Here is a 25302-nt window from a genome sequence, read left to right as displayed (position 1 = left end):
CAGGTATCAATCCGCTTTAGTTTTTGTTTTTATATTTTTTGATGACAAAATAAGATTTTTTAATGAGAGATTGATAATGTTCTTAGAAACCACATTTACACGTAACTAACAAATAATATAGATATTATTAATTAATATTTTTTGTAATATTTTTTTTTTCAATGTAAATTTGTGAGTAGGATATATTATTATAAAGTCATAAATCATAATCATAAGTTGGCCATCTTGGCAAGGATATCAATATTACTCTGCCCCTCCTAATTCTAATTTTTGTAACTATACTAACTATAGTAGTGATTATTTTAACTTGGGTGTTTTAAGTTTTTTTGAACGTTTGTTTTAAAACGTTCTTGCTTGGGTAGTGTTATATTGAATTAATAATGTAAAATATTGTGTATTTTCTTTTCTGTAAGTTGTTACATAGACATAAACCAAAAATGTAAGTACTATCTTTTGTTACTATTGTTAATAACTATTATATTAATAATAATATGAAAATTATTAAATGTACACTATCTAAAATTAAAATTAAAAACATATAACCTGTTATTAAGGTTTGCATTAGTTAATTAATTTTTTTTATTAAATAAACTATAAAAAGTAAAATTATAGGTAATTGTAGAAAGGTATTTGTGTTTCAGCGACTTTGAAAAATAATAGTGGTATTTTAGCAGGTATACAAGATACACTTAAATCTATTGGATTTATGGTATTTTTACACAATATATCCACATTTAGGTTGATTAGATTTATATTAAAATTCTGTATTTAAATATCTATATTATGATTTGATTTATACTATTATACTATGATTCTATGATTCTTGTAATTGTAAAATATGATAGGTTAGGTAGGTACTTAGGTACTTTTAATTTTAATTAATAAATTAATTATTTAACACTAATTTTTTCAAAATGTATTTAAACCTAATTATAATACCTACTTATTATTTATTGTCTTACTAATATATTAATATTTGTTTTAAATTATGGATGTAACATTTCTCATTATTTTAAATACTAATTTAAATTGCTCACAAATATTTTAAATTCCTATATCTTCTGTTAATTATTTAATCTCATCTTACAGGATAATATTTGAATAATTAGATTAAAAGTACCGAGTACCATCTATAAATATTATTTTATTTTCCTGTTTCTTGCAGGACATTTTCTGTGATATATAATCAAAAAAAAAAATACCATTAATTTAAGTCAAAAATTATAATAATATGTTGAATAATGAATGCTAAAGAACGTGCACGTAATAGATGGAAATTATTGGCAAATACAGTCAGTAAAAAATGTCAAGACCAAATATTTGCATCACAAATAAGCTATGATCTCTTTAATATTGAATGCATCAATACTGAATGGTCTAAATATTCTTCATGTGTTCAAAACAATAATTTCTCAGCAATTGTATGTCGATCTCCTATAATTGTTACGCCTGAGGAACTTATGGGCTTTAACAATACTGGAAATGTTCGTATATGGCCATCTGAAGAAGTACTAGCTTATTATGTACTATCAAATCTGGATTTATTCAGAGATAAGACTGTACTTGAGCTGGGCGGTGGTATGAGCTGTTTGGCAGGTATAATGGCTGCTTTATATGGTTTTTGTAGTGATGTTCATTTGACTGATGGAAATCCGAATTCTGTGTACAATGTTGAGCGTATACTTGAGAAAAATGTGTTCACAACCAAAGTTACTTGTTCGGTTAGTTATAATGAACATTGCATATTGTTATTAAAGTAATGACACCAATACATGTAGACTCGTTTGTTGTTCTTTTATTACTACGTGTATTAATCTTATTTTTTTTCTATTATTATTATTATTATTTCCATTTTTTGTTATTAACCTGGCATATTTATTCATTGTTTGTAATTATTAGTACCTATTTTAATTTAATTTGATTGGATTTGGGTTAAATAAATCTAATCATTTGTTTTTATCCATTTTTTTTTATTTAATTTTGATCTCACTGTTTGTTTGTGTTAATCAAATACCTAGTTGTAGTGGAACAATCTGAACTCTTTCTCATTTATAAGCATGCTTTTGAAGAAGTTTAGTAGCCTGAAATGAACCAGTCAATAATTGAATTTTCAATTTATTCTGGAACTAATGGTAACATTCGCTGATTAGGTGTTGAAATGGGACCAAAGACCTGCAAACATTTGTCATTACGATGTGGTATTAGCCGCTGATTGCCTGTTTTTTGATGAAGCTCGTGACGATTTGGTGCATACTATTGCTGCATCATTATCATTTGATGGAGTTGCATTGGTTGCAGCACCAAAACGAGGAACTACTTTGTACGAGTTCATAAACATGGCACAGCAAGAGGGTTTGATATGCACCATACAACAAAACTACAACTCTCTGGTATGGGAACGTCACTCTAAACAAATTCTCTACAATCCATCGTATGATGCAGATTCACATTATCCATTGTTGATAAGTATTACCAAAGCGACCAAAATTATTGATTGCCAATTTCAATAAATTATTTAAGATAAAAATTATATACATCAGTTAAAATTAAAATATTGAAGCTGACAATCCAATAGTGTCAGTAAATAAGTACTTGACTTTTCAATACTAAAAAAATCAAAATAATAATCAACTTCTAAAAATCCATATTTTTTTAATTGATATTTACAATAGTAAATCCATAGGAGGGCACAATTAGATCAATCATCTCCCTATTGTTTTTGAATTTATTTATTTTTCATTTTGTAGTAAAACAATTGTTATAAAATTTACATATAGAAGTGTGTTTTAAAAAATTCTATTTCAAAATATATTAATTTATAGCAAATTTTCTCTCATCATCCCTCTATATTAAATGGTGTTATAATGGTTTATAAGTAGTGTAGTTTCAAAATTTTGTTTGTTAAATGATTATAAAGTTTCCACTCCCATTTTATGGGGCTGGATCCATCCATAGATTCTTATATTTATAATCCAGTAATTACATTTCAGTATTTATTTATAGATTTTATTGTTAATATTTTTTAAAACTACTACCTACCTACATATAATGCATTATACCTTATAAACTTTAATTTCTAAAAAAATTATTGTGGGTATGGCATGAATTGATTGTGAATCAAATTAAACTCGAAGTTAGTTTTATTTATAGTATTGTAGACAGTTGAAATAGTATTTTCTTTTTTTTTTTTTTGTAGTTCCATTACTTTTTAGTTACATTTAATAGGTTTGTATCCTAGACACAAATGTTTAATAACAAATAGAGTTCCTAGAGCTTACTGACAAATTTTTTTAAACAGGGTGTTGGTGTATTCAAATTTTCTACAAAATAAATTAATGATATTTAAAATACTCGTTAATCTGAAAGTCGCCAATAATTAAAATTTAATTTCATATCTTATTATAAATTGTTTTTAAATTATTTATTTCCATTATTCCTCAACTATAGTTTCTTAATTCATATTAATATCTATTACATTAAAGTATTTTATTTTGAATATTATATTGTTTTAGTCTTATTTGCAATATTATGCATGTAATAAAAAATTACAACCACAATGAAAATATTTATAATTTATAAATAACAACATATTAAGTAATTTACTTCTACACATATTTCTCACACATTTATTACTATTTGTTTATTTAATAATTCTTTATTGAAATTTAAAAAAAAATTTTAGATACCTATTATATATTTAAAGCAAGGAAAATAATTTGTTGGAATTATTTTTTTCTCAAATACATTCTAGTTTATTTGTTTTCAATATTTTATTACTGAACAGTAAATATTATGTATTATATTGTATTGGTACTAAACTTGTATGCTACTTACTACGATACCATTAGTTTTGAAACCAAACATAGTTGTACTGCATGTTAATTTTTAATTTAAAATTAATTTTGTCTGTAAAGTAAAAGATACAAATGATAAGTAAATAAAATTTATAGAACAGACTCAAATGTTTTAATTTTCATGGAGACACATTAAATTGATTATATAATAAAAACACTTGGATCAACATATATATTAGATTGCTTGATTTTAAGATGGATAATTGCAGTCATTATTAATTCATTAAAATAAAATGTTAGAAGTTTTTTAAAACAACATAAAAATTCTTAAGAAAATAAAAATCACAATAATATTTAACAATTATAAATATCTTACGACTTATTTGGAGGCTTAGGGACTTCTAGCTCTAAAAAAACATGCAATTATGTAATTTTTTTATCTACCAATAAAAAATTTATTTATAACTATTTATGATTATTATTATTTAAATTATAAATGATACTTGCGTAAAAAAATACGTTTTGATTATTTGAGAGTTATTGATCAAATTTAATACTTGATTGTGTGCCTAAAATACAAAACAGAGTAATGGTTTATAATATTTTTATTTTTTAAATTGTTCACTACAAATTGTTTACCTTGAGAATTGCACTGTACTATTAGACATTTTTATGTTTTCAAACATAAACCTGTAGCAGTTATTATTATTTTTTTTTTTGAAAAGGTTCGTTCCACACATTTACGGAACAAAGTGGTGCATAGTTAAAGAATACTAGATTATCATTTGTTAGATTTTCGTAAATTTTATCTATGTCCTCAAGTTTCCTAAATCTTGATTAAAAGAACTCTTCTTTTCCTTATTTTACAAAACTTACGGCTACTTTTTGATTGTTGTATCTTCAGCATTTTAACAACACAACCGTAAACAAGAAATCACGATAAACAATGGTCGACCAATACAATTTTATAAAATAATAGAACGTGGTTTATATTATAGAATATAGACTATAAAATTAATTTATCATTTTATCTAATCACTGGTAAATTCGGGTCCTATCAAAGAAAATACGATAAATTAACTATTTTACAATAATTGCTTAATATACTACGTTGACTATAGTCTATAGTTATATACTCAACACGTATGCATTTGAACTATGTAAATCGTCTTTATAAATAAATACTTTCAATGCTTTCAAAGTGCTTAAAAGTTACATACTTCTAAATTATGCTTTAATAAGAAAAACCATTAAGATATGCAAAATATGCACTATCAAATTTTGGATTAGATTCTATATAACATGATCAGGATTTATTTTTGACTCTGCTACTTTTTATACGATTTAGAAAAAAAAATGCAAATGTTAGAAGCCTCTAAGCCTACTTATCATGCAGCAATAAAAATGTAAGTTATAATTAAATAACCTTACAATTAGCATATAGCATGCATCAAATTTCAGTAAGTAGCATACAAGGTTTTAGGTTGATACCATAGTATTCAAAACAATATTATTATAAATTTATTACATACCTTCACTTTTAAATTTTAATTATATTTAAATTTATGTTCCTATCTGTAATGTTTTTTTCTGCTTTATATTTATTATAGATTGTGTGTTATTATTATTGTAAACAACTTTTAAATCTCTTAACGTAGGTAAAAATCCTATGAATATAATTTCATTACTATAGTAATTATAAACACCAATACATTAAACATATTGAATTTAATTATTATACAATACTATAATATGGGTATATCATATATATTTATATAATGTTAGCGCTATTATAAAAACCTAGGGTCCAATCTAGAAATTATTATAACTTGACATACGTTTTAATATATTAATATTGTATTCATTAGCTTTATATGATATATAAAATATGTAATAGGTTAGGTATATAATGTTGTATATTTATCTATATTATTGTTGTAGATAATTTTAAAAGACAATTATTTTTTACACTGTTACCGTTTGATAAGTTTATTCAACATTTTTTCTAGTCTTGTTTAGTCATTATTGATATCGATTATGTATTACTTTTCAAAATAGAAGTGATTTATTTATTAGGTATATTATTATTGATACATTTCATTACTTAGTTAATAAATAAATATGTGATAATTAAAACACTAAAAATCTCTTATCTAATTGGTAAATTTGTTCAATAATATACCTATATTCAATAAATATCATGAATATGTATTGTGTGTATTATTCAACTTACGTTTTACATAATTTAATTTTAATAAAATTGTATGAATAATGGATATTCATTCCAATTACTTTTCCATGTTACTCAATATTATCTTGAATTATGTAATTTTGTTACTATATTATATTATATTTATTGGTTACCTATATAAAATGTAATTGTTTTAGATTTTAGATTTTAAAAAATAGACACAAATACACAATGTTATATACTCTATTCACGTTTAAAAGCGAGCCAGGCGGTCGATTTCTGCACATGGGTCTAGCATCGTTTTGTATTAATTATTGATGGTTGATTAAGTGGGGCAAACGTTATGTTTGTGATTTGCGTGCTACCGATAAAAACTGAATGCCGCCCTAGTCGCTTCTAAACGTAGAGTATAGTTTTTGGTAATATTAACGATTTTGAGTTATTTTTAATGTATATGTAATACAAGTAGTTAATGAGAAAATCATGGTTGCCGTTTTATTTAAAATAAATAGTAGTAATATTAAAAACTGCGTTGGTAATCTGCCAATTTACGTCGATCTCCTCTCAATGATTGACAACAACAGACCGTGGGTGTGTTGTACGCATCGTGAATTTCAATATAATATGAGTGTTATATTCGTTAACTATATTTTGACGTGAGTGTAAAATTAATCAAAGGAAGACCATCTCGAAGTGGTAGTTCGCTGACATACGTCTGTGTTTAAATACCCATTGCCAATGGCTATGGTTTAAATACCGTATAAAATACAGATTACATGTACAGGTACTTTTCTACAATATGCTATGTTTACATCCTTACCTTATGTTAGACTATAATTTACTTAACCTATTGATAAGTATCATTGTAGTATATCGTATTATAAAAATCTTCAGACCACCCACTGATGTAAATGCTATACAGTATACGCTGATGCATTTACGCTTATTTTGTTATTAATTCGAAGTCGCTAAAACAGTAAATACATTTTAACGAGAGTTAAAATCTCACAAATGATAATATAAAAATTTTCTATTAATAATTAATTTAGCATGTAAGAACATCATAATTATACATCGTTCTTTTTAAGACAAATAAAATAAATGCCTATATATAAACGTTAATGCATAAAAGTGTATGATAATTATGCACTTTCTAGTGGCACAATCTGGAATTTTTAGTGCAGTAAAAGAAGAATTCAATGTATTATCATAATATTAACGTAGGTACTTAGATATAATATAAACTAAGGTGAAAAATCATTTATCATTATATTAATAGATATTAATTATTATGTATTACTTGGGTTATACTCCTTTGGTGTGTTGTTACTTTGTACAGAATACATTTTACATGTCAGAGTAAGTTAAGCTATAGTATATATATACTCTGGAGAGGGAGGATTAGATGTAGTTTCAAAATAAATAAACAAAAAATAAATTTGTATAAATAATTTCCTAGTAAGTTATCAAAACTTTTCAAAAGTCCTATGAGCTCTTTGGCTTTCATTCATTTTGTTAATGAGCGAAGGTGCCTTTATAAATTTAAACGTCCCTACTTTGTGTCTTTATTATAGGTATTTACTTAAATCTGTAAATTCAACAAACTTATATTGACTTGACATTTTTGAAACGGCTTATAAAATTATCAATTATTACTTAAAAATGAGTATGAGGTTTGTGTTAGAGATTGTCATTCACTTGTTAGGTGTTTGTTTTAGTGATAAATCATTGAATATTTATAAATTATTATAATTTATGTATTTATTTTCCAAATTTTTTAAAATTACTAAAATATAAAGGATATTTAAATATTTTTTTATTATTCTTTTATTGTAAATAATATAAAACATATCAATCTATAATCTACTCGATTGTTATAATCTATTATTTTAAATTTCTAAAACGTGCACAGACAGTTATAAATATAAAGTATGTTAATAAATAGTATGTATATCGGTATAGTGATTTTTCCGTGGTATTCATATAGAGAAAAAAAATCAATTTTAAAATCTGAATAATAAACAAAAATCTCAGTTTACAAAATCCTTATTATTCACATTCCTTTAACACAAATTATTCAGATTAATTCCATAATACCTACCTACCTTCAATAAGTTTACAATATACATTGTAGTATTATGCACTACGTAGAATAGATACATTTTATAGTATATCATATTATCGTAAGGTTTTACGTCGTCATCTGCGTGTTGGCATTTCGTCGTCAACTATAGGACGAGGCCGAAGTATACGTGATGTTGCCTATAAATATTAATGGCTATAATAAAATATATATTGTAATTAAAAAAGATCCTACGTCCGTAGTTGGTGATCAGAGATCTAAAGATATTTGTTTATATTTTTTATGTTTTTGGCAACGTTAAAAAAAAAGTACAAACCATTGCGGTCATCCGTTTTTCCGGCCACTTTTTTACAGTTAAAAATTTTGGGTATAATTTACTTGATTTTCGACGCAAAGCAGCATAAATAGTAGGTACCTTCGTTATTCCTATACGACTATTTCAATAATAATTAAATGTACCTATAATATGATATTATAATAGTAATAATATAGCATATATTATACATCGTATTGTATAAAAAAGATTTATTCATTTTTTCTCTTTTGTTTGTGTTTGTGTTTTTTTTTTCTTAAATTTTATTTTATATAGTCTGGACTTGTGTTTAATGTTCTATTAATATTATGCTCCTAAACGGCTTTTCTTGTTTTCTTTTTGGAACGATCACAAAATGGTTAGTCTCGGAGATTGCCAATCGCCGCGTATTAGACTAGATTCCTGATTTAGATCATCCGTGGTGCCCCCATAGGCTAAATGCCCTCTATTAGCAACGACGTCGGCCAAATCGTATGTAGGATACGTATCGATTGCTCAACTGCTGCCGGATCGTTAATTTTAGTCGAACGCCTATCCCTTCTTTCCCGCCATCCCGCAGTATGATATAGTCATTGTAATTTTAGTTCAAAATAGATGCATTAATAAATAATAAGTATAAGGTAAATCTATGCGTCATTTTTGTCTATATAATACACATAGGTACTCTCATTGTAATTACTAATTACATAATATATATATATATATATATTTATACTTTTTATACAAAATAAACGTGTACACGCTTAACTCTTCTCTATAGGATAGGTTTTTTTTTTTTATTATTTGTTTTACCCAAAACCTTTGTCATTTGTAAAAGTTTACCAGTGTACAAAACTATTTTTTTTATAATGTTATTTTTAACGTAACCGTTTTAATATTTTTCAAACACCAAAGTAAACATTCGTATTTAGTGCAATAAAAGTTATATGTGTTTTTAAAAACGAATTTAACACACACGCATACATGTGTGTTGGGAGAAGGAGACCAACAAAGATTAACTATTGTCAAGTTGATAGAACTTCATTATGTATAATTTTCATTGCATAAAAATCACGTGCAGCTTTAAATTTGATTAAAAATCCGCAGACGACAAATTATTTATTTATTAATATAGATATCATATAGTTCTAAACATATTATTGAAGTATTAAACATAACTTAGATATATGATCAAGTTTATGATCTTAAGTTTATTGATCAACATTCAACAAGTAAACACAATCCGAAAATGTAAGAGGAAGAAGGTGTGCGTTTTATATTTCAAGTAGTTGTTAGGCACGACTTTTTACAACTTCTCAGGGCTGCCCAAACTTCTACAACTCTCGTCGTAAGATGGTGCTTCGATTTTTGCGAATTATTGATTGTTACATATACATATATTTGTATTGTGTATATTTTAGACATGCGATTAAAGCTCTTATAACAATACAGTTGAGTCGCGATAACTCGAAGAACTCGACAACTCGTTCTTTTTTTAATTCCCCTAGAAATTATAATAACATTAAATGTATTAAAAGTCTTGTTAACTCAAATATAAAATTGTGATAAATAACTTAGTTGAAGTATATTTTTATATTTGGATATTCTGGGTATATCGTGATTATTTTGTTAATTATTATGTATCATGTTTCATCTACTCTAGTACTGTATAATAAAGATTAAACGAGTAGATAGAAACTGATTATTAGCGCAAACACAATAATAATAAGTATGTATTGGTTAGTATGTGTCTACACTCTGTCTACTAACTCTGTAACTAACCTGTCGTGTTTGTCGTGCGTATTTTCAAATGTTTTTAAACATGTCTCAAAAACGAAAATTAAACCATTTAACTTTAGCTGAAAAAGTTCATGTGATACAATTGGTGGATAAAGGTAACCGGAAAAAACAAGATATCGCAAAAGAATTTAATATTCTTCCAAATACACTGTCAACATTTTTAAAAAATAAGGCGGATATTTAAAAAAAAAATTTAAAAACAATAAAGGCGACTGTAAAAGATCAAAACCAGCAGAATATCCAAATGTATAGAGGTATGTTTATTCAAATGGTTTACACAATGCAGAGATAAAAATATACTTATAAGTGGACCAATACCAAAAGAAAAAGCAGAATATTTCGCAACTCAATTTGGTTATTCTAATTTTAAAGCAACTCGAGGTTGGTTAGGAAATTGGAAAAATCGTCATGACATAATTTTTCGTAAAATATGTGGGGAAAGTGCTACTGTAAATGACTCTTGATGTAGTGAATGGTTAAGAAAGATATCAAACATCATAAAATAATATTTTCCCGATGATGTATTCAATGTGAATGAGACAGCATTGTTTTTTAAATACCTACCCGACCGCACTTCTATTTTGAAAGGGGAAACTTGTTCAGGTGGTAAACAAAGCAAGGAACTGATAACAATTTTTTTAGGATCAAATATGTCAGGTTCCGAAAAAATTAAACCACTTTTAATCGAATTAAAATCAGCTAAACCACGATGTTTTAAAGGAGTTAAGAGTTTACCATTAGGTTATGAGTCAAACAAAAAGACATGGATGACTGGTGATTTATTTAAAAATTGGTTTATAAAATTTGATCAAAAAATGCGACTAAATCAAAGAAATGTTTTATTACTTATTGATAACTGTAGGTACAGCTCATTGTAATATCAATTTAAAATCTGTAAAAATCGAATTTTTACCTCCAAATACTACATCTATACTACAACCAATGGATCAGGGAATAATACAACATTTCAAAACATTATACCGCAAAGAAATTATTCGAAAAATTGTTTACGATATTGATGAAGGCAGACCATGTTCAATAAATCTATTACAACCCATGCGTATGCGTGAAAAAGCATGGCGTAATGTACAACCAAATATAATTGTCAATCGTTTCAAAAAAGCTGGATTCTATTTTAATGATGAGCAGTGTGATGGTGATGGTTTAGAAAACAATGGCGACGACGATGGTGGATATGATTGGCAAATCGTAGCAGATAAACTTAATATCGATCAATAGATTACATTACAATCATAATATGCTACAGTCGATGAAAATATTGTAGTCAGTGGACTGTTAACTGATAACGAAATCATGGGTATAAATATAATATCAAATAGTGATTCCGAAAATAATGAAAATGATGAGCCCGAAATAACTTTAAATATGATTACGGCGAACCGAGCAATGTCATCATTACAAACTGTTAGGCAATTTGTTGAATCTGTCGAAGTCGTGGATACTTCTATTTTCGAATCCATAGGCAAATTAGAAGATTTTTTTCAATAAACAGCCAAAAAACTAAAAATTAATAGCAAATTATTTTTTTACCGTATCTCATAAATAATACATATTAGGTATGTACATATTATAATTTTATTGTATTTATTTTTTAAATTTTATTTAGTTTTTCTATAGCGTTTATGTATATACATAAATGTATTGTATTTGTCATAACGTTTTTATCGTAAAATTTTAAAACTATATTTCATAACATGGGTAACTCGAAGTTTTGATTTTATTTTGATGAGTTCGAGTTGGGTATCTCGAATAATACATATCTCGAGGTGAATTTTTATCCCCCTTAAACTTCGAGTTATCGCGACTCGATTGTATTTTACAATATATTGTTTATATACCCGCAGCTGTACATAATATATATTATGATTATGAATAATATACCTATCCATTATAATTTGTATGGATTTTTTTTTGTCCAAACGCACGCGATAGGACCGCGTCGACTGTTCGAACGAACGTAATCAAATATTTATACGTTATTTATACAACACGATAGTACGATACTATACATTAGTTATAGGCTAGGTACTTTCTTGTAGGTATACGATAAATTTTATTATATATAAGATACAATATATACAATAAATAGTTCGTGTGCGTGCCCGTTAGTATAATAATCGGGAATCGAGATAAACGTGTTCGTTGCGAGTCAAGACGACAAATCATTTAGCTCGTTACTGAATATAATACGCTTATTTTTATTATTTCAATCATATATATATATATGTATAAAACAATACATATATGATATACTTTTGCGATCATGAAACCTATATAATCTATACGTATACACACACATATGTATATACATTGTATAGAATTAGCTATTATTATTACGATACTGATGAAAACAAAACTTACGCTGTAGTGCTGTACATATAATGTGTATTAAGGACGAAAGCTTCTATAGACCTTTTTATATGTATATATATATATATATATATATATATATATATATATATCCGGTATATGTGAAGGGTAATGCACGCCGTATACCTACGCATCTCGTAATAATCTCCTCGCGGATTTTACACCCGTTTTGAATATTGGCGCAATTACCATATTATATTCAACGCCTGCTGTTTTATTGTATACCCGTACCTTTTTTTAATTTAATTTTACTTAAATACTGTAATACTAAAATAGGTACATTATATATTTATAATTCCAAAAATACAGCTTGCCGAGTGATTTTAGAACAAAAAACCTTAAATAAAAGTTGTAGAGAACAACTTTAGCTAGGGCGATATAGGACTAGATTTTTGTTTTTTGTTTTCAAAGCTGAATATTTCAGTTAATCTAAGAATGTTTTTGTTTTTTACATTTTATATCGAGACAATTAACCTAAACTGCCCTAGAAAAATTTGTTATCTACAAGTTTTAAAAAAGGTTTTTTTCTCTGAAACCTTTCAGTAAACTTCATTATTGGAACTCGTGAAAACATTTTTGTGTCGTATTTTTTTCCGGTGTGGTCTACTTTTAATAACAAATGGACATAATGATATTATATAATTATGTACGAGTATAATATTAATTTTATATTAAAATTCGGGATATTTAAGTTTACGACCATTGTCGATAATTAATAATTATGTTATGTGACTTAAACATAACAACGGCTGAATTTTCAGCAAATTATTTTTAATTTGAAGTAATTGAATTGCGCAATATAAAATAAAATAATGAAACATTTAAATGATCCGATAATAGTATTATTAGTATAACCATAGTTAGCAGGTACTTATTTACATGTTAGTAGTTAGTATCTACAATATTTGCGTAATAAATTATTCTATTCTTTAATTATTGGCAACACAATTAATTTTATAAATAATTATCAAAGTTGAAAGTATGTATAATAAATAAAATGTATAAATCGCTTATTTCATTTAAGTTCAAAATAAATAACGACAGAATATTGTGTTATTAATGAGAATTAAATTAAAACAGATTATTAAATTTATCATTTTATACTTATTTAAGATCAAAGTAGATATGTGTTTTGTTTACGTTAACATGAAGACAATTTATGATGCTGTAGGATTATTTGTAAAGGTAGTCGATTACAGGTCTTGTATGTATATTAAATGAGCTTGGAATAAAATTGTCTCTAATACGCATTATGGTTACATCAACCTGTACTCATGGAATAAGTACATTCTATCTCAGTTATTGAGTTTTTGCTTAAGATGGTTGTTATAAATTATTCACATGTTCTTAGGCTTACCTAACATGTAAATATATGATATTTATTAACTACTTGCTTTTAATTATCTGTAACATTTTCTGTATATTATTATTAATATATAAATATATAGTTGGGCATATTTATAAGAGTATAAAAAATATCATGTTATTATATCATAATAAAAGTAATAAATAATTTGTTTCGTTACCGATAAGTCTCAGATTATTTTATTGTATTTTAAATGTTATGTTAACTGTTAAGGATTTCATCACTGGAGGATGAATTTCCTCGTGTGTTATTTTTTTTTATGTATATTTATTATTGTATTATCAGCGAATTTGTGTACTGTATTTAAGAAATGCCTATAGATCGTAAATTTTTCTACAAATAAAAAAAGAATATCATGTTTCTGACAAAAAATTTAGAGTAGTTCAAAATATAAAATGTCATCTATAAATCATTAAAATATAAAAATGAAGAATAGATAAAAAATTATGATGCAAAGTAATAAACTTATTTAAATATTAAAAAACAAAACTATTTTTCCGTATGTTTAATTATACTTTGTAGTCTTCTAAATGTTTAAATTCAAAAACAGACAACTGCAGTATCTTAATTATTCTTTAATCTGAAAATAGTATATGACTGTTGACTGTAACTATGTGTAATAAAATGTGATGTATTAAAAATAAATCGTAAAATATATTAAATTTTACGACGTGTTATTAATGAAAACATATTTTTCTGCAGGACAGAGTATTGGAAATCTACTGGCAAAAAATTTTGCGACTTTTGTAAATGTTGGATTGCAGATAACAAACCTGTGAGTATATGTTTTACTATTCCATTCACAATCGTAGTATGTCTTATTATATTATTTATTGTATTTTATTCACATCGATATGAATTTTTAGTGGCAGCCACAAAACATTTTCAGATATGCTATAAGCAATAACGATGTTGTCATAAAAATTTAATTTTAAAGTAATATTATGTCGATATATTAAACATGTTTAGACTGTAAAATATTCTTAAGGATATAACACTCACCAGCATTATCCTGTATCTGCTACTGAGATTCGTCTATTATTATAATATACCTAAATTTTTGTAAATCTTTGTGCTTGACAGAGTATTCAATTTCATGAAAATGGTAAACGGCACCAAAGCAGCGTGGCCAAACGGTTGGTGGACATTAAAAAAAATAGTGCCATCGAACGGAAAGAAGAACAAAAATTGGAAATGGACATGAAACGGATGGAACAGGTATTTATTATTGTATAATTATTAATTAACCTATACTATGACCCTTATTCTATTTTACATTGAAAATATATTATGGATATTTTATTCGTGTATTATGTTGAGTAATTAATATAATTGTGATATGTGTTATCCCTTATTAACGGGTTGTAGTTATGGTATTGGAATGACTTCGTAAATATAGAAATAACTATGAAATGCGTCGTTATTATTCAAAATTTTTTTAATATTATTTTTTGTACCTACAATTTTATTTCAAACACAGAACGCAATGAAAGCGTACTACAATGACATACAGAACAATCCTGATTATTCGTCACAAGTACTTATCAAAGAGAAAGGCTTATCTATACGTCCTACGCCTTACATAATGACTTCGCAGCCGGCAGGACCACACGTAAACATCAGCTATTCGAAAAACAACATGCCCGTGTCCATCAAACCAGTGGCGGCGCCTAAACCCGAGTTCATCTGGCACCAGTCTAGGACCGAAGACGGTTCCGATCTAATGTATTACTGGAACACCGTGACCGGAGGTCAGTACTACGAGTTAGATATATAAAAATTGTCTTGCCGTGTTGGTATTTTTTTCGCTGAATATATTATACACTGTAATCTTGGCTCCTGTATGCGTATACCTTTCTCAACAGCCTTAATTTTAAATTGTATAATTCAATTATTAGAACACCGTTTAGTACGCCACGCATTTAAAATATTTACATAAGTCAGATATCTGTCAGTGGTAAAGTATACCTGGTGATTTTTAAAGAAGTGTTTAATATATTTTTATTTTCTTAAGTATTTTGTATAATAACTGGGCATTTAAAAAAATTACAAGTAACAAATTGTCAAACTGCAGAATAGAAAAATCTATTTCCCTTTATCATAATTGTACTAAACCAGAGACAATACATTTTATTAGTACACGAAAAAATATTTATTACAACGTACCAATTTCATATTACGGAATATAATGCATTCATAAAAACGAAAAAAAAATATGTATAGTATTACACAGTTATTAATTATTATTAATACTCGTATTATATTATTCTGGAAAATACAAAAATGTATATGTAGAACGTAGATATTTATAAGAGGAAAATACAATTCATTTTTTTAATTATTTTAAATTTCGTTGAGACTAAATAAATATTATGAAAAATATTCTATTGTTACAAAAAAAATAAATACGTTTAATGAGTTAAGGTTAACAGAGAATAGTTAAGTTTATTTATTATAGCACTGTAAACTAGGATGATATTTTAAATTTTTATTTATTTAAATTTTTTAAGCACTTACTTCGGCTAATTTGACATTTTGTTGAACATGTTTTATTTCCTTAATATTAAAATCCATCTTCTGTAACTTTCAAAATACATGCCAAAACATGAGTTTTAATTCGTTCTAGATCAATATCTGAAATTGGCACTCTTGCCGTGTTTCCAACTAGTACCGTAAAATTTTTTTATTTGACTTAGTCTTAACTTTGATCACTTATAATTCCAAATTGATGTGTGCTTCTTTTTGTTGGTTTTTTTTTTATAGTTTAGTTGTGTTAAAAAATTTACATAAAAAATGTACTTTATTCTCTTTCTCTGCATATATTTTGTAACTTTCATGCATTTTGCAATCATATGCTGAACATTGAACCTTTTTTTCATCGTTTTCTTCTGAAACATTATCCTTTATTTATATTAATATCAACTGTATACATATTTTTGTTGACCTTAGTAATATTATCTTCGCTATTTGTAGTAATAGTTTTGAAAGTAATATGTTCTTTGAAACATTTACGTCGATCGTATTTTTTGAATTGTCTATTGTTAATATTTCTTGATTAGTTGGGCCAATGAAATTGTGATCTCGATCTTTTAAAATACCTGATGATAGAAATTATATCTCTAAACCAACTTACATATTTTTTTAATCAAAAAGTGTTTAGTAAACGCGGTTTTTCATCAGTTGAATAAATCTTGGATTATCACTCTACTTCATTATCCCTGATCCGTGTCATCAACATATTCTGAATGTTTTGGTTTGCCCCTTAATTTGGGAATATCAAGGATTTCTATAAACGACTTTTAAATTGGGTCAATAATTTTTCAAATTAGAACAATTTGATCAGAAAATTTACGGTCGTTGTGGAATTGTAATATGGAAGATGTTTCAAGTAAAGTGAAAATATCAATTAAATTATAAGTAACGTCTGCAGTTTTTGTCTTTAACGGTTTTATGACGATAAACTTAGTTAAATGCCATTATTAATTAAAAAAGTTCATCAGCATTCAACTAAAAATTAATCACATTAACTTGACAGTGACCAATAAATTCATTAGAAATAATGGGCTTCAAATTAATCTTTTTCTAATATTTTTTGTGTTTTAATTGACGTAGTTCATATGATGACTAATAAAGATCTATTTCAAAGTGCTTGATATTTTTAAACTTACTGTTAAGTTCATACAATATTTAATCTCGTCCTCTATGTCCTGACAATTGGAGAGCATCATGTAACACATCAAAAACATCACTTTCTTTTGTATAGTATAAAATATTATTATTATTTTTTACAGGATCAATTATAGATTGCTATTGTTATTTTAACGACCAAAACATACTATTTTTTATGTCACATTGCTGCTTTGATAACTTGAAACGATCTTTCATATCGCACATTCGATTCTTTACGTACGACATTTTGTCAAAAACTGAAAAGTAAAAAGACTAGTTTGATACATCACTATGATAACGAAAAAATTATTATTGCATTATCTCTCGACAGTCGATACTATACTACATTAAACTTATCGATCTACAGATAACTAATGGATTTATTAAAGCAATATTGTCTGATATGAATACTGATAAGATGCAATTAATAAATTACTCATACATTGTTTGGTATTTCATTTAATGCTTAGTTAATTTAAACAATTTCATAAAATACCAATATACACATTGCCACTAAAAAATATATATTTATATAATTTATTTACGCGGCGAGATACTGTGTATAATACAAGATAATTTATTTACCAAATTTACTCAATTTCTTTTTTAATCTTAAAGTATGTATGTATTCCAACTCTGAATCGTCTTGTGTATAATAGCCGGGAGTGATTCAGCTTATTTATTTCAATAGTGTGTCAACAAATGTGTTTTAGAGTCAGTTTGGGAACCACCAGAAGAGGGTTTCTTGAGCGTAGCCGAACAGGAAGCGGACGAAAGCGCCAAGGGAAAGGACAACAAAGGCAAGGATAAGGCAGCGAACAAAAAGAAAGCGCCTGCGACCGGATCGAAAGCTAAACGGAAAAAGACTACGGACAAGAAAGCCGGCGACGACGTCGATGACGATGACGATGGTGACGAAAACGCTGCGGAAGATCCTCAGCCTCCGGTACGCGGTGAATTCGAACCGTTTATGGCGGAAACGACGCGTATCGGGTCTTGGAAAACGGTGGAAAAGATGTGAGTCTACAGAAAACTATAATTTTTTCGTATTGGTGATCGAATTGATTATGTATTTTTTGTTTTGCAAACTATAATTTATACGCGATTTGATTATACATATACATATACACACATATATATATATATATATATATATATATATATACTAAAGTAAGATGCACTTATTTTAGTCGAATTGCACTCAGAAAAAAACAGGTAATGGTCAAACTGTACTCGGAGTCAAAAAAGGTATTTTGACAAAAAATATCATGCATTTCAAGGGATTAAACGTTTAGGCAACATTCATTTCCCTTCCCACGTACAGGATTAGGACACACAATAATTTTCACCATCGGCGTGGTTTAAAAATGAATTTTGTTATATTTATAATTATATATATGTAAATGTGACATAATTTTTTTTCAAGTGTTTTTAAATTTATTAATTATTTTTTATAGTAATTATTATAAAAAACTTAATTCAAAAACTGTAATCTGGTAATTAATTTTTGAGTAAATAAGTTTGTACATTTTCCAATTATGTTATTTTTTTCTGGCACAGTGTGACTGAAGGTTTTATGTCAATATTCTGCATTAAAAATATAGAAGTTGTTATTTTTTATTGCGTTAGGACATTAATAAATACGAATATATTTGGATAATAATGTCACATATATCACTAAGAGATTTTGGTAAAATCAATTAGTTGTTTCGATGTCCATGATATTATATATGTTTTCATTTTCGATTTATATCGTTATAAATTTTATTAATTCGATAGGAGCATTGATAAATCGTTTTTTAATAACTTTTAGTAGTTTATAAAAATTTCGATCAGTTTCTTTTCTCTTTGGTGAGTTTAAAATAATTTTTCGAGATAAATGAAGTGGTTCTTCATGATTATGTGATAACTCACGTCTAAAAATTATCCACATCATCTAAATGCTATTCACGAACCCATATAATGCAATATAATATATTAAATACACCATTATTACGTTTGTAAACAAGATTCCTAACATTTTTAAAGTTTATAAATTTATTCTTCAAATTATTTTGTTGAAACCTTTTTTTTTTTGTATTATTACAGTTCGACAATTACCTGCTATTTACCCAAATACAGTTTGACCATTACCTTTTTTGACCCAAGTGCTGTTTGATCATTTATTCTAGGTAAAAGTGTAATCAATATATTATTATATTGAATCGAATTTTGAACGCACCATGCCACGGTCCATTTTTTTTATTGATATAAATGTCATTGTTATTATTTATATATATTTATACACGACCTTCAACAGTTATATATATATACACAGATTAGCACGTACATAGCTTGGAAACAGAGCTATTTTTCATTGTTTGGGGTAAGCCATTTTGGCAGACAAAAAACGTTATTCGTTTTGATCATTAAATATATATATATATATACAATTTACGTTACAAATAATCGGCTGACTAAGTCCAACGACTAATGCGAAACATGTCCGCTAATGTGTATGTGTCTTGGGCTTCATAATAAATGTCATTATTACAACATATATCATGCTCCGTACGATGCATTTACGTCATATTTCTTATATTTTATTATACAATATATAGTACATATTATATATGTTTCTTGTATAGAAATTAAATCTCAAACCTCTATATAATACGGTAGATATAGACTATTAAAACGTATAGGTGATTTTTTTTCAAATTAAAATGGGCATGGTTATTAAGGGTTTAAAATCAAAATAAATCCCAGAAAATAATTTTTTTATGATGATTTAAAAATAATAATAAAAGTACCTAAAATATATTTCTTAGAGCTAAAACAGTTAAATAATATATTTAAGTAGATATCTATTTTTTATTTTGAGTTTTTTAAATAACACTTCAATATTAAGTTAACAGTTAAGGCTCATAACTTTCTTTATAAAGAATATTGATAATATAACTTTATCATAGTTAATAATTATATTGAGTCATACCAAGTTAATGTTTCTATCTCTAAACAATTATTTGCTTAAACTATAAATTTAATTTTGAAGTATTTGGATAATATGTAATTTTACTAAACAATATAATATTTGATTATGTTTTTTTTTAGATTTATAATTTGTTATAACCATTTATTGTTCAGTTGTGTAAAGTGGGAAATATATTTCGTAAAATAATGTCATACTAATAGGCTTACTTAAACTTAATAAAACTTAACATATACATATTAAAAAAAAAAAAAAAAATTATATCATAGCTACTGAACATAATAAATTAAAGTTTTATACATTGAAACTTTACATATTTTGACTGATAGTCGAGTTTTCATTATATATATAAAAAAAAAAAAAAAACATACTTCTAAAACCTAATTAAATTATTATAATATTCATAAAAAATGAATTTATTAAAATTTTTATAAAATTGTATTATCCAACTGTTCTATTATACTGAAAATTGCATAAACTTTTTTTTTTTTTTTTAAGCACTACCTAACGTTTATTGAGAAAATATGTTACTTATTTTGTGTTTTATCTTGAACGTACATTATATTTATTTATAACATAATGCGAGTATCATACTTACAATCGTAAGCGGTTTATAAATTGTTGCCCTAATACAAATACAAATGTAAACGCTCATTAACAGCAATACCAATTCGTTCTGCACATAATTTTGTAGTTTTAAAAAAAATGCATTCACCGATTCGTTCGGAATCTAAAAGTACTTATTGTTCTATATATAACAACGCATCTATTCCAAACACCGGATGTTTTTATTTCAATTGACCTTTTATCTTTAATATAAAACAAAAAAGTATTTTATTAGTTATTCGTAACTAGTATATATATATATTAAATAGTATACAATCATATAAAATATGTGTAGTTTTTTTGGTTCACTAAAATGACCCCTACAATAAATTATATTTTAATTCAAATTAAAAACAATAATACGTATGTGTGTGAAAAATCGTATCTTACGATTGATCTAATTGATTTGTAAATATTTATTTAGCTTCTGAAACGTTAACTTAAATTTTCATCAAAAAATATTAATACCTAGTAATTAAGTTCTGATTAAATAAGAATTAAACGCACTAGTAAAAATTATCACCGAATATATCATATGATGACTCAAGCACTTAAAAAGAAAAAAATATATTATTAATATTTATGTTTCATTTTTTTTTATAAACAAGATGGCGTCTTTAAGCTTTTTTCCCATTAAATAATATTAAATAGCAAAAAACTAAATAGTTATGACAAAAATATATATCTAGAGTCTATGGTGTATGTATCTTTTACAAATTGCACAGTTTAATGATTTAAAATATAAAATGAATTGCGTGATTTTTATGTTGATGAAATTCATATTTTATTATTTTCCGGTTTATTCATTAGTAAAATTTACTTTGAAAACGTTAATCGAATTTATTAAACAATATGTTTCAAAAATCGCAATAATAATTTACGAATTTCAAGCAGTTTTTGATGACGACTACAATAGTGAATATGCTGATAAAAATATGTCATATTATATTAAGTTAACAAATAATAAAAATGGTATTATTATTATGACATTTCATATCCTTATGATTTTTATTTTCAAAAGCGAGTTTGTTTATATTGATTTTGAAGTTTCTCTGTGAAAATATGTAAATATGTATAAACTCTACCGAGTGGAAACTTTATTTGAACAACGATTTTTATATGAACTAAATGTTTTAGCTTGTACTTCTTCGTGAAAATGATTTTGTAAATATAAATTAAAAATTAAAAATGTTCATTTTAAAGGTTATTCGTATTTGATTCAACTGCGTTCTGTTTCCCCCTCGAAATTTACTAATAACTGTAATGAAATCATTATTATTGTTTATTATTTACGTTTAATAATATACTTGTATTAATTGTTTGCAGCGAACAGCCGGTGATCGATCTTCAGTTACCAGTTCAGGAATTTGTGGCGATTAAGGTGCCGAATACCAAAGAAAAAGAACATACGTTCAAGGAAAAGATAGTAGGAAGTGTGAGTGCTTTGACAAAGAAAGAATCAACCGAATCAATTTCATTCAAGAAGTCCAAGTTTAAAAAATCGAATTGCAGAAAACGTTTAGACGACGACTGAAGGAGGACGACTTTATTTCCATTATACAATATACTAAATCGTCGTCAAAACCTCCAAAGTCCTTCACTGTACATGCATTTATTATTCCCAATGTTAGTATTTAAGAACAATAAATTTTTTTTTTTATTTATAACGTGCGTGTTGTATTTTATAAACATGTCTTGAGGGTTGGTCGTAAGACTACTGAGACTTTTCGAAATCGAATTACTTAATAGTGCGAGTGTTATGTCCAATATTAACGCCTCTCAAGGAAGTATAGAAATCATTTTTTTTTCGCTAGTGTTGGAAGGATGTCTATAAAAGTTTTCTCTATAGACATAAACGTTAATTATTTTATTATATCTTTGATTACGTTTTTAAATTTGTTGTCATTTTTTCTACTGAATTCTAAGATTTTCTGAGATAATTTAACGTATCGTCGATAAACATTAATCAATGGTTCAAGTAACTTAATATGCATTACATAAGTTTTTATCAGTTTTGAATTGTTCAGTCGTTCAAAAAAAAAAAATCCTGTCTATTTGATTAACTAGCTACTTTCTGCAATGGCGTAAAATCTCCGCAACTTTAATAATCACGTATTGCATTGGTTTTTCAAATACGTTCGTTTTGACAAGTATGCAAACGTTTATTTAGAGTTTTGAATTTAAAATAGGACAATAACATTATTTATTATGATCGTCACGACTCAGCTGATGTGTGTATTATGGGAAACGCGTTCTGAAGGGTGTGTGCGAGATTTTCAAGGCGGCAACGGCGGCTTACCAATAGTGGCGTATTCAATCTTAATACTTGCGTACGCTGCATGATTATTTTGCAATCTCGATTATATCATATTTCTCATTTGCATTAAACAGGGATTTCGCGTTCACTGACGTAATGTGATGTGCACCAAATTAAGAAATTTCCAAATTTTAAACGTAACGTTACGGCGGTCTGTGTATGAATTTAATGGGCAACAAACAAGCGGTTCCGGAACGCATGTGATTCACTTAACTAGCAATGAAATTGTTTATAAAATATGGGAAAAATAAAATAAAAACTCATTCAAAACAACTTAATGGAATTTATAGTATTCATTCTTTATATACGACCTACGTTACGCGATTTTTATATAAGATATTTATAACTTGGTAAAAAAAAAAAAAAATGAATCCTTATAGTATACGCTTTGTATCTTCTGTTTTACACTCTTCAGCAAGTACTCTGGAATGTTATTAAATATGTACCTCGATGGTTTTAATATAATTAATTCCAAAATTATTAAATTGAAGAAGGATTTCGAATAACGCAATATCCAACGAAAACCCCGCCAATGCGTAAAAAGTTATATTTGATGGATTAAACTTTGAAGAACAAAATCATAATAACACTGTGGTTTTTATATATATGATTCAAATTTTATAATTGAATTTATGCTCATTTATAAAAATAAAGTCGGTGGAATATTTTATTATTATATTTTTTAATTTTAATTGCAGTAATTATCATTAAAGGTTTTGGTCATTATACGTATTTGTATGTTTCTATTATTAATATCGAATTGTAATATTGATTAAAATGATTTTGAATTTATTTTTTATTTGTTCAAATTTAGATGGTTAACAGCGTTTATGCGCTCGTTCGTTATTGATGACAACACAATATTAATAATTAATTTGTATTATTATTGAATCAGCGGATAAACGCCATATAAGTGTTGTACATTATGTAATATGAACCTGATACGTGTATATACCGATGTCGGGCGTTTTTTCTGTATGCTATTTACAATTTAATATTGTTTTATTAAATTACCGATTCCCTTGCTATTCACCTATGGTCAATTATTTAAATTATTCAAATTAACACTTTTATTGCGTATGTTATATAATTTGGTAAATCGGTAATATTAACATATTGTTAATAATACATAACAACTAAATAATCAAAAATACTTATACTAATCACATATTCATTTAATCCTGGATCTATCAGAAGTTCATTAGTCACGTGATAATCAAAGCAACAGTCCATAACCTTCACTTTCCGTTGAAAAGGCTCCAGACAGTCTATCACTTGTAAGTCCGTCTGTATTATTTCTATCCATAAATTTTGTCACGCACATCACTAATCATTTTTACATATTCATTTACAATTAAATTTTTCGTGACAATTTTTTTTTATTTTTTTTTTTTATAAAAATAAATTTAAAATAATTAAAACAAAATAATATTTTTATGTTTTCTCTACATCTACCACAAAAACGCACGGAAAACATCTCAACACAGGTGAGCATAAAATAAATAGTTATCTCTTTAGAATAAAACCATCAAACTCTCTCACGTTATATAATTAATGATATTATGTTCTGTTTTTTATTATTATTACATCGTTATTAACATTTATTTAAAACTTCTTAATTTACTTATGTATTAAATTCAGCGCATTATCATCATATAATTCAAATTATATTGAAGCAATACAAGTAAAAAAGTAGTATTATCGCTTATCGAATTTATTTGCCTATTTAAACTTAATAATATAACGAATACAATATTTAAAACCGTGGACAAAAATAGGGAGAGAAGCCTAAGAGAGTTTCTTAAAATATTTAATACTATAC

General features: G+C 26.3%; 2 protein-coding genes across 2 annotated transcripts; both read left to right on the top strand.

Moving 5' to 3' along the window:
• The first annotated feature begins 285 nt into the window (after nt 1–285).
• LOC112593079 (WW domain-binding protein 4) lies at nt 286–22830 on the top strand. The gene is made up of 6 exons (XM_025337330.1): nt 286–439; nt 14620–14692; nt 15001–15135; nt 15398–15668; nt 18300–18603; nt 22490–22830. Coding segments are annotated over exons 1-6 (993 nt in total). The 5' UTR covers nt 286–437; the 3' UTR covers nt 22698–22830.
• On the top strand, nt 1109–3033 carry LOC112593080 (calmodulin-lysine N-methyltransferase). Its single transcript, XM_025337331.1, has 2 exons — nt 1109–1721; nt 2151–3033. The coding sequence occupies exons 1-2, from the start codon at nt 1242–1244 to the stop codon at nt 2508–2510; spliced, it is 840 nt and encodes a 279-aa protein (XP_025193116.1). The 5' UTR covers nt 1109–1241; the 3' UTR covers nt 2511–3033.
• Nucleotides 22831–25302: the final 2472 nt, after the last annotated feature.

Source organism: Melanaphis sacchari, unplaced genomic scaffold (assembly GCF_002803265.2).
Source record: "Melanaphis sacchari strain LSU unplaced genomic scaffold, SCAv2.0 Contig1_pilon_pilon, whole genome shotgun sequence".
Classification (NCBI taxonomy): domain Eukaryota; kingdom Metazoa; phylum Arthropoda; class Insecta; order Hemiptera; family Aphididae; genus Melanaphis; species Melanaphis sacchari.
Note: the sequence above shows the minus strand (reverse complement) of the source record. Positions and strands in the feature narration are given on the sequence as shown.